The 16,156-nt window shown below is 46.2% G+C and overlaps 1 protein-coding gene across 3 annotated transcripts in view; it reads right to left on the bottom strand.

The window, feature by feature from the left end:
- Positions 1-10,485, bottom strand: part of LOC147240056 (SRC kinase signaling inhibitor 1-like) — a 79,966-nt gene extending 69,481 nt beyond the window's left edge. For all 3 annotated transcript variants that reach the window (XM_086194547.1, XM_086194548.1, XM_086194546.1), the window contains exon 1: positions 10,224-10,485. In XM_086194547.1, the coding sequence (XP_086050673.1) occupies positions 10,224-10,245 (22 nt within the window). In that variant the 5' untranslated portion in view covers positions 10,246-10,485. The remainder of the gene's footprint in view (positions 1-10,223) is intronic.
- Positions 10,486-16,156: the final 5,671 nt, after the last annotated feature.

The raw sequence follows: 16,156 nt of genomic DNA on the forward strand, positions 1-16,156 counted from the left end.
GATCAGACATGCAGGCTCATTGTTTAAACGAGCACTTAGATTCCAATAATACCTCAGTGGTTTTCACCTGTTACTGTTTGTGAACTATTTGAAGTATTGTACGTATGTTGACACTTCAACATGAACGATGCAAATGTTATGGACTAAGATCCTGCATCACATCAGGAAAAATCTGGAAACGCATTCAAATTGCTGCACTTGTTAGTGGGGTTTGCTTTTAAGTCCCCAAGAAACTAAAATCAATTTTTCAAGTGATACCTCAACAAAACTCGTGTTTTTCCTTTCAAGCACTAACCAACACGAGTCTTGAGCTCACTAGGATGATTTTCCCTCCAGAATATAACTTGTTTGAGCCAGAATTCAGAGAGAACCAGCGACATATATTTAGCTTGAAGGGAATGGAGACTGATGACTATCAACAGCAAAAGTGTCCAAAAACTTCCTTTTACAAACTCTCAAGTGCATCGACAGGTATAATCCACGTCTTTATCCAGCCAAATCCTCAGTAATCCATAAAGTTTCTTTTTAGCTCAAATCAAAATGAAACGTTTCTGATGTGGAACTCGTTCACAGCGGCATGTCGAGTTTGTGGCAAGAAGGTTTGGGGCTTCTGTGAGGAGTTTCATGCTCTTGCCAAGGTTGTGTGGGTGCTTCCTCCCGCAGACATAAAAACATCCCAGCAGGGGGGTTCTTCTCCACATTCATACCAATATACTTGTGTTAACTGCTGTTTTTTGAAGGGTTTGGATTCAAACAAAAGTGCAGAAACAGTTTGAGGATGACTTGTGTATAAAGACAAGTCCATGGAGGTTCTAGCTATGGATTTCACAACCAGGGGAAGACTCACCAGAGGACCAGCATCTCAGGCCCTTTGTGGGTGCGTTCTCTGTATATCATCAAAATAACCAACATTTGTTGAGGAGGAGTCACAGTGCGCTCTCACTACAGTTGTAGCCGTACGCATCAACCTCCTTCACTCGCAGGCATTTGTGTGGAGGCGCTTGCTCCGCCCTCGGTGAAGCAACAGAGAAACCATGACACAAGAAGATGAGATTTACTTCTTAGCACCAAACATTTGAACATGTTTTGGTGCTAATAGTACCAAATTGATTCAGTCGGTGCAAAAAACAAGTAGCGATCCTAAGTACCTGATTTACACTTTTCTCCTTGTGAAAATAACACAGCGATTGCTCAAGCTGCCAGGTTTTATCCGAAAAATGGTCAGAAACATCCAGTTTACTGAGATGAACCACAACAAAACCAAAGAAAGTAGGAGCTGAAACCAGGGAATTTAAGGCATTGTTGCTTATCCGTGCGTCTGATACAACTGTAGTTCATGATAAGGAGGTATCAGAGGCAAAGAGGTAGAACTAACCCTGTAATGTTCTTGACATTCTTATAAATAAACCAGGATGTTGCTTGTTAGCGTTGCCAGTAAGTACGTGGAATGAGTTGAGACATCATCCCGTCACTACTTAGGCTGCAGATGTACGGTACGCAGCTATTCATGTCATTCACTTCACTGCGGCGGCAGCAATCAGCAGCATACAGAGCAAATTGGTTCTGATGCTAAGATGTTCGCTGCAGAGTGTCTCCATCCATCTGTGTGTGAGAGAGACTATAGTGCGTCTGAGCAAGTTGAGCCAATTTCCTCTTCCTACAGACCAATTCAAACGCTGCGATTCCTAATTTAGCGAGTGCTTCTCCCCGCCCACACACTCGGCCTACAGTGTGTATCCATGATGCTACAGCCCTCCAACACATCAAATCTCTCGCCCCCCTGTGACGGCCGCAGGGCGGAAACGCGAGCCCGGCACATTATGAGCGTGTCAGATTGGCAGAATGTATTAACGTCACGCCGATCACAATTTCCCTCACAAGTCAATTATCAAGATAGATCGCTTGAACGGATAATAACCCACAACGGCGTTTTCTGCTTAGTGGACAGAGAGGAACGAGGAGAGGGGAAGGAATGTAAGCATTAGTGATGTTGTGATAGGAAGAAAATGCTACTTTCAGCACAGCGAAAATCAGATTGTGTAGACAGAGATGGAAGAAGGAGAGAGGCAAAAGCGACCTATATTACTGCAGACTGCTGTTGGATCCAGGCTGGGCCCGGGTGGCAGAAATATGGAGGGAGAGGCACACTTGTCATCCCAATGAAATCATTCTCCAAAGCTGCTGAGGAAAGCCAGAGATGAGATCTTACAGTCTGAGAGAGAGTGTGTGTGCTGCGGAGTGGAGGGGAAAACAACTCTGTCTGAGAAAGAGGCAGACAAAAAAGTTCAACTGCAAAACTGTTTACTGATAAGCTTGCTATTATTTCTCTCACGCACTCACAGTGTGCAGACTCACATTTGCATGTGTCTTCTCATATTGTTGTGAGATTATACTTTAAGTTGCTTTAGATGCAATCTTGAGTATTTGATAGCTGTCCATGACATGTTTTATCAAGGCTGTGTGAGAATCAACAAACAGCTATGTTTCAATACAGTGTCAAGTGAATTTTAAGGAAATTTAGAAGCAAATAAAGCAGGCTAGGCAGACGGACACGTAGGAGAGCACGACGGCTTGGCCCACTGTTGTGGTCCAACACCATTTCCCAGCACAAAATGGAAAGAGAACAAGTTCTAATTGTTCTTCACTACCAGCTGGTCAGTGAGGACAGTTAAAGATTTGATTTATCAGAGTTTATTCGAATTAGCTTCTTCCATCTTGCACATGTACATTTTTTTTAAAAAAGACCAAAAAAATCACTTAAGCAAGAAAATTTGAGGTAGATTTTGCACAATATGCTGCTTCTACGAAAAGCAAAATGGCTAAATGCAAATCAAAATCCCTTTATGGAGAAACTGCGGTGTGCCAGGTCTGATCCCTTAGCTGGAGGCAACTGCAGTGGCGTGGTGTACCGAGGGTCACGGGTTTAGAGCCAGGTGGCGGTTCAGCCTGAACAATACAGGACAATTCACAGGATTAGTCTGGTGCCACTCCCACAAACCTCTGTAGGTCACATGGTTACATCGATAGCCAAATATCAAACATGACCTCCTTTGCAGAGGTAACAGGGGTAAACTAGAAAATGTCACCAATGGGGCAAAATGGGTTAATCTGAAGTGGCAGTTCAGCTGATTGCAAGTCTAAAACACGGATCCACCATTTAATCCAATAGAAGCGCTGCTGCAAGGCTAATCTGGGCCACAAGTCTGGACTGGATGTCACGTCTGAAGCCAGCTGGAGTGTGATTCTATGGAGCAACTGGAGTCCGTATAATCCTGTAATTTAAACCAATAAGGCTTGATATCCCTGCTGGTGTCGGAGCTGCACATCCAGCGTGAAAAATCCATAGAACACAGGGACAATGTTCCTCGCCTGCAGATCAAACTAATGTTCCACATATACATCGGCAGACGTGATGAATTTGGTCTGACCGGGACAATAACATCCTCCCAGCCTCCCTCCTGTAAGACAAGAACACTCTTTTCACCCGAGTCTGTTCTGGAAGTTGATTCCGGAGCTGTGATGTGCGACAGAAATGCTATCTGATCGTCCGTCCTCTAGCAGAGAGGTCACTGAAATTACAAGCCCTTATCAATTCTTACAGGACAAATCTGGTGATGAAAACAAGCGATTCTGTCTTTTTGGGAAAAGTTGTCCCATTTAGCAAAGTTAACCGCTACACAACTGTCAAAGCCGTCAGAGCACAACTTGCTGAGTGGAGTCACAAATCGGATTTGTTTACTTTGCGACTGAGTCTTTATGATGACCCACATGACACCATCATTCTCCAGGATCAGCTGGGAGCATTTGGAGACACGTGATAGACAAAGACGTACACGCTGATATGTGTCACTGTCCACTTGAGATCAGAGTGCAAAAAAACCCAAGCCTCCTCCTCAAAGCGTGAGCTTAACTTGAATTCTGACATCAGGGGTTCTCACTTATGACTTAGTGATCTCACTCTGCCCTCTACCAACATCACGCTGGCTCATGCAGCGCTGCTCCATCAACTGCGAACAAGATGGAGGCGTGAATGGGGGGAGCTGATGTGTCCAACTAACTGGGAATCAACCGTCATCGATCAGACGCCACTCGGACCGCTGGGACCACCGACCTGCTCATTCTGGATCAACAACTGAGATTCAACACTGTTTTGAAGGGAGAGCCAGGAAACCTAATGAGCTTTAATAGAACAACAGGGCCAGCAGGGAGAGCTTCTTCAGCACCATTAACATTTAACAGACCTGGTTCACACAACTCGTTTTGGCCTCATAAAGCATGAAACACACAAGTGTAATTGATACCATTATGAATGGCTCAGTTCTATTTAGGAAGCTGGTGCAGTGAACCGCCGCCGCTCTCATGCACACTGAAAAGGTCACAGGTCACATACTTAGAGGTGATTGGTTGTACAAATGCAGCAAGAGTCTAGAGGGACTTCAACAATTTCACATGTCCAAGTCAATTTACAAGAAGTGTGAAGCTGTGGAAGCTCTGGGGAAGCTCGTCAGCTCAGAGATGATAACCAGCGGCGGCGCCCGGTCGAGAGCATCTAATTAAGAGGTGCTATTGTTGTGGTTGCTGGATCGAGATTAGTTTTTGTGTTCATAATCATCGGGAGGAGCATGAATACAGATCAGGAAGTGTGATTCACAAGCTAAGATGCACAGCATGTATCTACGTCCTGCAGAAGAGTTTTAGAATTTAGCTCCATCAAATTAGATGTTTACTGCTGTCAGTCAATGGTTTCTACTCTTTGCATTGGGAGCAAAGTGTTTTTACATGGCGTCTACGCTAAGGTGTGTTTCCGGTTGCTGCAAGTTGAAAAATGCTCAACTTAGGGTAAAATGCTGCACTCATTTGTGTCATTTATTACCCAACTGTCCAATCACAGTGGTGGGAGGGCAAGACAACCGTCACACATACAGGTGCTGAACAACAGGTAGCACTTTCCAGGTACAAGTGGTGCTCATCCACATTTGTATCTTCACGGATGTACCTGACCTAGCAACCTAACCAAAACACTGCACCTCCCAAGCGCTCCCACCTGGCTGCTTTCAGGAATGGAGAGCTTCTTAAACGAAGCCACTTCCTGCTGTCGGCGTCTCCCACTCAGAGGTGCTGCTGAGCTTACCTGTCCAGGGGGATACAATCCTAACTCAAATGTTGTTGTTTTTTTTTACAATTTAAAGCAGATTATTAATCATTTACAATACACTAATGAGTGTGAAACTGAACGAAGTAAAAGACACAATTCTGTGGCACTTTACGCCTCCACACCAGAAGAATTATGTTCCCAGGACACGAAATCTCAGGAACACCACAAGCAAATCTCCACAAATGTGTCAAAAACGTCCACTGGGACTTGAGTATGAACTGAAGTGTCAAATGTCAAGGTCACTGTGACCCGCAGACATCACGGAGGAATACAACCACAATGCAGGATTTCTGGCTTTGTAAGGGAAGTGATTGGTCTGGCAGGCCCAGCTTCATGTTCCCTACACCAGCAGTCATTGTCCTTTTGTCTGCCCCAGACAGCAGAGAGAGCTCCTGGGACGCAATAGCCCATGTATTTTCACATTTTCAAAAATAATCACAAAACAGGTGTTATGCTGCCTTTTCCAAAGAAAGAGTTTTAACACTCTGTGGAAGCTGGAAGCGTTTAACACAGAACATTAAAAGGGGCTGAGGAGGCTGAAAAGAAAAAGAACTACATGTAGTTTTTTTTTACTGTATGAGCCAGCAGAACCAGAAGTGCATTTTTAGGATGAATGGAATGTGTGAGGGACTCTCTGGATCATAACATCCTGATTAAACATCTTACACCGGGCAGTGGGCGTTCGTTCCCAGCCTCAGGTCTCGCTGAATAAATTACTGGATGCGTGCAGACCAAAATGATCCACGGTCAGCTGCACACAGCCATTCAGAGGGAGAGGGCCAGAGCTGTTCAACTCTGCACACTAAAGTGGCTCTTCCCCCTATCCTGCATCTCCTACCTGGAGCTGCCACGATCAAGGACAGTTCCAGGGCTTTCAACCTGTGTCCTCACATCAAACACGCTCTACTGAGATGAGGACAGGAATATTTGTCTCTGTTAAAACGTCAGCTACAATAAAATCGTGTAAAATCGTGTAAATGATGGATCTCACCAAAGCGCCGCAGGGATGAGGGGTTTTGTTCCCCAGTTCAATGGGCTGACGGGGAAAATATCAGACTTTAATGTGGCAAAGTCCAAGACAGGTTACTGCCAACATTCATACTTTGCAGATATGGCAAGAATTTAACATCAACGGTGAAACGTCGAGTGAGGGAGGAAGACCTGGCTACAAACGGTTGAGATTCCATCCAGAAGAGGGAATCTACTTCTTTCCCTTTGTGTCCTATTGTTGCATGACAGGATGTTAATTTATTCTAGAAATGGCACTTATTTTTGACAATTCCGAGATGAAATAGTGGATAAATGAGTAAAGGATATGGCTGCAGTGCGAGGAGGAATGAGAAGACGTATGAGCTGCCAGCAGCTTAAGTGCCGTCATGTATCAGAAGAGAGATTTTAAATGATTCAGTCATGTGTCATTTATTTCTTAAGATAGTTTACTAAATGATGGAGTCTCTGGCGGGAAAAGCAGCACTTGGTAGTTGTAGTCTTGGCGCCTGAAGCCAAATTTCTTGAAAATGCTTATAAAAGCAGCAACATCAAGGATGAGAAAGTCTCTAAATGTCTGCAGCGGTCGGGAGAGCAAACATCCCCGAGTCAATATTACACTCGGCTTGCGCTCACCTGGCTGCGCCACGGCAACCGCATCAATCAGCCCTGTGATGTTGGCAGCCTCCGCTCGGCCGCCTGCTCTCTCGTTTTCTCTCACTCCCTTCATCTCTGACTCTCATCCATCTCCTTCCACATGTCAACAAGTTTGATCAGGCTGACGTGGGAAAACTGCTGCTGCTCAGCTCTGACAGATCCTCCACCCCGTCTCCTCGCCTTCTCTTTTTGCTCCCCAGTCACTTGTGATTCCAACACGCTTGATCCGCTACCCGCCGCCGCCGCCGACACCCGCCCGCCCCTCTCAACCCTCCTGAGGAGTCGAGGAGGGCTCCGGCATGTCATTGAGGTGACATGACTTGCGTAGTTATGCAGCACAAAAAAGATAAGTTTGAGATGTTCAAGGGTGAGTCTATAGCCTGGTTCAAAACACAGATGGAATCCTCTCAGCGATTTCCGGATGAGACGGCATGCAGAATGTGACAAGCCTCATATCAAACGCCGCTGAATTTTAAGATAGCTGGTATTTTTCCAGCCCAATCTCTCCACTTGTTCAAGAATCTTTTCTTTCTCTGACACAGATTTGTGCAGTGAGAAAGTGTTGGAGGGCTTCATGTAAATCAGCTCTGATTAAAGATAGCGAGGAGGAGGTCGCACCAGGTTGAGAGTCTCTGTCTGATCATCACATTTAAATCACATCTTTCCCCCACACAAACTCGGCCCAGAGCCCTTTAGAGAGATTTCTCAGCTCATCACAAACTCTTCAAACCTTTTTCTATTAAGAAACTATTGCACATTTCAGAAATGTTTTTGCTTATTTCTCATGGTGTTACTGTCACACACACACACACACACACACACACACACACACACACACACACACACACACACCAGGAAAACACATTCACAACGAGAATCCGTCAATGCTCACTTGTGATGTTGAGCTTGATGAAAAGTTCACCAGACAGCAAGGACAAGCAAGGTTCTTAACATCAACCAGCGAGGGCAGGTAATCCAGCAGGGAAAAGAAAACGGCAAAAACTCAAGGAAACCAACCAGTCGCTGTTGAGTGTCTGCTTCCCTTGACTCCAGGTTAGTGGGTTTTTGAAACCAAGATCCATTGCTAACACCAGCTGAAGATGTTTCAACATTTTGTTTAGTTAAGTAAAGGCAACATGAGCACATGAGGGGAGAACTACAAAACATAGGAAGTGGTCATCTCCTGGCTCCTCCCCCAGCAGCCAATAGGATCGCTCCATGTGATTGTGGTGATTGAATCAGTAAATCAGCTCTGGTGAACAAAGGTTGATGATCTTCCAGGTTCAGTTCATCAGGATCATCTTCACAAATGAACCCTCTGATGATGCTGGAAGCCTGGATGCTACGGTTAGCAGTGCTAAGCTAACGTTAGCCTAGGAAGGAGCTACACCAGGGTCACATGACTTCAAGGTCACCACCACTGAGCTTCAGGCTTCTTGTGTTTCCCCTGATGACCTTTAATGACCTCCATGACCTCTGTAGGCTCCTCTAGACTCTTGTTAGCAACCCAGGTTTTTAAGACTCCACCACTCCAACATCCACCAGTCTGGTGTTTACTGGTGGATCTGATGTAGAACTGAACCTCCAAAACCCACCAGTCTGGTGTTTACTGGTGGATCTGATGTAGAACTGAACCTCCAACACCCACCAGTCTGGTGTTTACTGGTGGATCTGATGTAGAACTGAACCTCCACCATCCACCAGTCTGGTGTTTACTGGTGGATCTGATGTAGAACTGAACCTCCAACACCCACCAGTCTGGTGTTTACTGGTGGATCTGATGTGGAACTGAACCTCCACCATCCACCAGTCTGGTGTTTACTGGTGGATCTGATGTAGAACTGAACCTCCAACATCCACCAGTCTGGTGTTTACTGGTGGATCTGATGTAGAACTGAACCTCCACCATCCACCAGTCTGGTGTTTACTGGTGGATCTGATGTAGAACTGAACCTCCAACACCCACCAGTCTGGTGTTTACTGGTGGATCTGATGTGGAACTGAACCTCCAACACCCACCGGTCTGGTGTTTACTGGTGGATCTGATGTAGAACTGCTGGGAACCACACAGCTGGTTTCAGGTCACTGACTTAGAGAAAACAACACCAGATATTCAACTTGCTGAAGATACTTCATTACTTCTTTTAGACTCCAGAATGCAGAAAGAGCCAGCCACAAAAACAAACTCATTCACAGCGGTACTGAACCAGGAGTGTTCAAGGTGGTTTGTTTTATCTCCAGTGAAATGTTTGTGGATTACTGATCATACGGCTGGATTATACCAGACGACGACCTTGAGCGTTCGTAAATGGATTTGAGACAGTTTAGCTGTTGTTAACCGTCACTCCATTAGTTTCAAGCTTAATATAAGTGGCTGGCTCTTTCTGCATCTGGAGTCACAACAAAGTAATCCAGGAAAAAACAACTTTGATAGCTCAAGACTCCTTTAAATAATTCAGAAAGTATTGCTTTAACAGGTGTGGATATCCAGGTGACTTGAGCACCACAAGATGAAAGTGCTCTAATTGATAGTTGGATGGACAACAGACCATCACTGTTGCACTGGAGCGTTTCTCCAAATATCTAACGGTTGTGGTCACATTCATTCTGAATTTAACTAAATCCTGACGGTTCGCTGGCTCTGACCTTCTGGTAGCTACAAGGGTAATAAAACCTTTTTTTTTTGGCCATAATCAGGGATTCATATTTCATAAAAGGGAATCCTAAGCTCTGAGACTCAAACAGAATAATAATAACCTAGAGGGACACACTGGGACTACATCAGTTGTAAAGGAGGACAACTCGATGTTCTAGTTGTAGAAGAACGCAACTGATGTCGTCTTTGTATATTCCAGCCTCTGCGTTCCCCCTCGTTCCCCCACAGAACCACCATCTGCATCACATTTTCCGCCTCTGACCAACAGCAGCCTGCATAAATCCATCACTCGCGCGCTTTCATGCTGCCCCAGATGCCAACCAGAGAAACATCAACACTCTCCCGTCCACAAACATGTCCTCCCGCCAGACACCCCTGAAAAACCAGCACTAAATGAAGACACTTTCAAATGAAACAGGACACTCAATCACCTCAAAGGTGGCAGCTCGTCTAGTAATGTGAAGGATGCTGGTTCGAATCTCAGCTGGGTTTTGTCCTTGAGCAAGACACCGAAGCCCACCGTCCCGCAGCCTCCAACATCTGTTGTCCAAGACTGATATCAAATCCAAACACTGCAGCAGAATTCAAGTATGGTGCTGAAACTCATGCATCTTCAGTAAACATGCAGGCGAAGACAGACAAGCATGACAGAGAAGACGAGCGGAGGTAAACAGCAGTAGTTTCCCATCACCCCCAGCGCGTCACAGAAAGGCACTCAAGTTAGAAATACCTGCAACTACAGAATGGACGGAGAGAGAGGGGACATGCCTGGGAAGGAGGAATTGCCCATTCTCCACCACGGTGCACCTGTTTAGTGTCCTCACGGCTCCGTCACTTCCTCTCTTATCTTCTTTATCCCTTTATCAACCTCTTCTTTGCTCCTCACTCACTCTTCTACTGTCTTCTCTCGCTCCAGTTTCATCCCTTTCTTCTCTCCATGTCTCGGCGTCTGGCGGCGCTGTGTCAGCATGTGCGTGAAGTGTTTGGCAGGAGTGTGTGTGTGTGTGTGTGTGAGTGTATGTGTGCAACGGCGCTCCTAACCATGTCTTAGCATGGCCACTGAATAAACTCATGTTTTATGGATGCAGAGCCCTCCCCATCCTGTGTCTCTTAAAGAGCCTGCACCCCCATTCCTACTGCCTTTGATCTTGGCGCCATCGCTACACGCATTGGATTGGAATCAGGTGTGTGTGGGAATATCAGCGTCACTATGTGGGCTTGAGAGCCATGAAGGTCAAGACAGGAAACGATTGAGGAATGAAAAGAAAACCGAGGTGGAGATATTTTCTGATACTTTGAGCAGACAAACTAATGGTGGCGATGAATTATGGATAGCAGCGAGCAGAGTGTGGCGTCGCCAGCACTGATAGCCAGTCATACTGGTGTGATGGAGCACTGCAGATGTAGCTCCTCTCCAACCGTGTGTGTGTGTGCCTGCGCAACAAAGGATAATGTCAAAGTAAATTCTACGCCAGCACCGGCTGTAATTCAATCCTGAGGTGAAGGCCATGAATTAATGAGACAGAGCGAGTGAGTGTGAGTGTGTGTGTGCGTGTGTGTGTTCAGGGTCAGAGCAGCTATATGTCATACACACTACGACACTTGATAATAAAACCTCCAGGGAGGGAAGTAAGAAAATGTTTGGCCACCTCAAACAGGGCTGAAGATGAGAAGCTGGAAGAGTCTTGAAGAATAAATTCACACTGAGACCTGAGAGACGAGAGGACAGACCCCCGCTGCCATCAGCTCCATCACGACGTCTCATGCTGTTCGTAGTGAAAAAGAATCATTTTGGGCCACAAATCACTTCAGCAAAGTCTCGAGCGCAAACAAACGAGGTGGCAAGTCAAACTTAATCTTGAAGCATTATTAGACTGAACACACTCAGAGAGCGAACACATCTGCTCAGGAGGCTTCGTGGGGACAGACTATCAACCCAGTGTCATCAACACATGCTCAGAACCACCAAGAGGAGGTCCTTCGGACCACTGATCCAGAACCCGATCCATACCACCACAACCGAGTTTGTCAAAACATGCTCAGACTTTTTGGAAATATGGACATTTCAGTGAAAAACAGATCTCATGAGCCTTACAGATCCAGTCGACTTTCAACCATTTCACCTGGACTCGACCATTTCTGATGAAGTTCCTCTAGGACATGTCTAGAACAGCTAGAACACACACACACACACACACACACACACACATTTTGATTCTGACTCTTCTTGGCTCCTGTCGATGCAACATGGGAGGATGTGTGGAACCTTCAACTGAGGTGGTCTGAATATCCAGGGAGGAGGTGGACCTGAATATGGTGGATGTTACTGTCATCCACCCTCAACACCAGCCAGTCGTTTCCTGCTTGCTGGCCTGAATCGACTCGCCAGTAAATAAAACATGGTGATAAATTAAAGATGGCACCCGCTGGGCCTTGAGATGCCCACGTGCTCACCTTAATGTTTGGGAGCGTCTTCTCTGTGCCCTTGAGCTGCATCGGCATCACACCCAATCACATGGCGGCGTGCCACAGGTGGCCAATAGAAGAATCCATCAGCGTGATGTACGCGCAGCCTTGGATTGACGCTCACTGACAGTCGTGCGGGGAGGGACATCCTCGATGGGCGGAGGGTAATTAAAACACTAAGTCACACGGCTGGGCGAGAGACGGACTGCACCCTGAAGAGAGGAAGCAGAGCAAATGTAATTACAGAGATGCGGTCTGAGAGGGTGGTGGGAGGTTTCTGGACCTGGAGGCTCTCACGTGGGCCGCAGCTGCAGAACAACAGACTCATTCTGGGCTACTTTCTTCAGCTGGACGTAGGCTTGGGACAGTTCTTCAGTTTAGTTCAAACGACAAACATGACCCAAAGTGCAATATTCAGGTCTGCACAGGGTGGCCGCCTGGACATTGGCGGAGAGGAGAACTGTTGCTGTTCTACCACTGGCGATATACCTTGAAGCATCTTTCCGGGGGAAACCTTTAATCTGTGGTCATTTATCTAGAGCAGGGTTTCCCCGTGGAGCGCCAAACCAAACGGTGGGCCGCAGGCCAGAAGTAAAGACATATTGTGTTGTTGAAATACCTTTTGTCTGTTCACTTTTGGCTCTGCTGCCTCCTGATTTTAGTATTTTTATTTCCTTTTATTATTTCACCTGCACCAAACTTGACATCTTCAGCAAAGTGTCACTCTGCTGCCTGATCTGCGAGCTTGCACTAGCATGCCTCCACGACACATACGTTCATCTGATCTTCTCACCTGCTGCTCTGGACTTCCTTCACCCGGAGGATTCTAGTCCTGTTCAGCCGGGTCAGCACCCTGATGGGTTGTACTATGTTACACGTCTGGTGGTGCCAGTCCAGTTCTGGATGTAAACATCTGATCTTGACTAGTGATGCGTCCGGGGTTGTTCTCTCCCTGTAAATGGACTGAAGCTTCAGGTCATTTCTTTCGTGTTGTTGTTCAGGCCAGTTGTCACTGCCTGCTTATTGCTTCGGGTCACTGATCTGGAATCAGTGTTTAACCTCATGAACACTGTATCTTAAGCTCAGTCAGATGTGGAGCTCTGATGCAGAGAGAAGAGACAACGATGGTGACAGGAGGATGTCTGTCAAGAGGAGTGACTGACAGACGAAGCAGAGGAGGCGACAGCAGAAAGACAGAAGGAATGACACAGAGCAGCGACAGAAAAGGCCAAAGAGGCCGAGACAGACAGAGGCAGCGGGATAATTACAGATTCATGGATTCTGGTTGACCAGTGACAGCAGCTGCTGCCTCGCCACGTCTGGCCAGGGAAACTGAATAATGAATCCGAGTACTTGCCATGTTGTTGTACTCATAAATCAGCAGCAGACAGGTTGAGAGGAGTTCAAAGACTGATGAGGGAGGCACAGGTACATGTGAGGTGACAGCATGGACCTCTGAGTCCTAGAACCTGGAAGTTAGTTAATGCTGGTGAAGTCAAATGGTTCAGTTCTACATCAGATCCTCCAGTAAACACCAGACTGGTGGGTGTTGGAGGTTCAGTTCTACATCAGATCCACCAGTTAACACCAGACTGGTGGGTGTTGGAGGTTCAGTTCTATATCAGATCCACCAGTAAACACCAGACTGGTGGATGTTGGAGGTTCAGTTCTACATCAGATCCACCAGTAAACACCAGACCGGTGGATGTCGGAGGTTCAGTTCTACATCAGATCCACCAGTAAACACCAGACTGGTGGATGTTGGAGGTTCAGTTCTACATGAGATCCACCAGTAAACACCAGACCGGTGGATGTTGGAGGTTCAGTTCTACATCAGATCCACTAGTAAACACCAGATGGGTGGATGGAGGAGGTTCAGTTCTACATCAGATCCACCAGTAAACACCAGACCGGTGGATGTTGGAGGTTCAGTTCTACATCAGATCCACCAGTAAACACCAGATTGGTGGAAAGAGGAGGTTCAGTTATACGTCAGATCCACCAGTAAACACCAGACTGGTGGTTGTTGGAGGTTCAGTTCTACGTCAGATCCACCAGTAAACACCAGATTGGTGGATGGAGGAGGTTCAGTTCTACGTCAGATCCACCAGTAAACACCAGACTGGTGGTTGTTGGAGGTTCAGTTCTACATCAGATCCACCAGTAAACACCAGACTGGTGGATGTTGGAGGTTCAGTTCTACATCAGATCCACCAGTAAACACCAGACTGGTGGATGGTGGAGGTTCAGTTCTACGTCAGATCCACCAGTAAACACCAGACTGGTGGTTGTTGGAGGTTCAGTTCTACGTCAGATCCACCAGTAAACACCAGACTGGTGGTTGTTGGAGGTTCAGTTCTACGTCAGATCCACCAGTAAACACCAGACTGCTGGATGTTGGAGGTTCAGTTCTACGTCAGATCCACCAGTAAACACCAGACTGCTGGATGTTGGAGGTTCAGTTCTACGTCAGATCCACCAGTAAACACCAGACTGCTGGATGTTGGAGGTTCAGTTCTACGTCAGATCCACCAGTAAACACCAGACTGCTGGATGTTGGAGGTTCAGTTCTACGTCAGATCCACCAGTAAACACCAGACTGACAGACCAGTCCAGTTGCCTAAACTGATTATTCCTGAGAATTACAATGACCTGGATGACTGAGAATACACACACATACATTCAAAAAGTAGTATTTGTTCATCAAGACTCACCATGAGAAGTCTTGAATACATGAAGGTTTTTCCCTGTGCGACTTCTCGGTGAATCCAGAAGCGCTTCTGCAGATCAAAGATTAACAACATAAGTTCATCTGAACATTTTAAGAATCTTATCACCAAGCTTAGAAAATGTTTCAAGAACTTGTCTGAACTTTGAAAAGATAATTCTGGTAAAAAACAAAAACAAAAAAACAAAGTACTTTTAAGAACATAAAAATTCTAGTTGGGCAGCACCAGTTTGCACAAAATCATTCCTGCCATTGATGAATTTGGATGGAGGTTTTAGTGGACGACATGGGGACTTTCAGCTCATCCCGTCTCAAATTCTGGAAATTAAGAGAAAAATGCAAACTAAGACAAAAGTCTGTGTGAAAAAGTCCAGAGAGCTGAAGAGAAACCAGGAACCAGGTCATGATTCAAAGGTCCAGGTCTCTGGGCTCCCTGTGGGCGTAATCAAGGAAGGCTTATTTTCATGGAAAATATTCTAAAAGCTGCAGCTCAGTTCTTGAAACCCTGAACTAAATCTAACCTGAGCTCTCCTCTCCAGGAGGAGGATCATATTTGATTTCTTGCCGCTGCTGCACCTGAGAAATTGAATCAGCGTTCATTTATCCTTAATTGTGCTTACGAGTTCTCTTTGAAGCCTTCCCGGCCTGTCTCTGCCTTTTTTTACTCCTCAATTTACCTGCCCATCTAGGCCAGCTGAGAGAAATTTGTAACCATAGCAACCCCTCCGCAGAGGGGCTGCAGCAGAGAGGATGGGTTACCACAGTACAGTGGCATTTAACTGCACACCAGCAGACAGTGGGCCAGTGCTGAATCTGGAGCTGGCGATGTGGGAACTCTGTGCCAGGAACGCCACCATCACCTCCAGGCAGCCTTTCATGTCGCTCCGTCAGGACTCTCTCCAGGTTTTTGAGGCCAGTTCAGGGCTGATAAAGGCCTCTGAGCAACATTACGCAACCTTCTCCTTAAAATAACAGCTTCAAAGTTATTTTGATGTGAGACTGAGTGTAACTGTGAGATTGGAGCCTCCATCGCGGGGACTGGAGTTGGGTGGCTGCGGCCCCTACAGGCAGAGTGCTGTAACTGCATCTGTAACCTGTATGAAACAATTTAGGTGTTTTCTACAAAGTCTTCCTGTCAAAAATAAAAAAAATCACTTGTGACTCATCTTGTTTTTAGTTTTAGCTGGCACAAAGACTTTTCAGGAACAGGAATGGCAAGATGGCTGCAGCTGGTTTGTCAACTAGAAAGTTCATGTGGTTTGAGGAGCAACAAGGAGGCTACACGGACGTGCAGGCACAAGGTCACTGACTCCCTCTCTCCTGTGGTCCGTGCTCATGCTGACAACATTCCTGCATTTTATCCTAAGAATTCACAATGAAGATTTCAGCAGCGAAGCAAATGTCCTTTCCTGTCCTGTGACAGAGAAATTAGTCGTGTTTGACAGTAAATAAAGCTGATGCTACTTTGTAATCTGCCCCGGTTAGCTTCCACTCCCACTCCTGAACT

This window comes from Aulostomus chinensis, chromosome 23 (assembly GCF_037954235.1).
Source record: "Aulostomus chinensis isolate RoL2024-O1b breed Wild chromosome 23, RoL_Achi_v1.0, whole genome shotgun sequence".
NCBI classification, from domain to species: domain Eukaryota; kingdom Metazoa; phylum Chordata; class Actinopteri; order Syngnathiformes; family Aulostomidae; genus Aulostomus; species Aulostomus chinensis.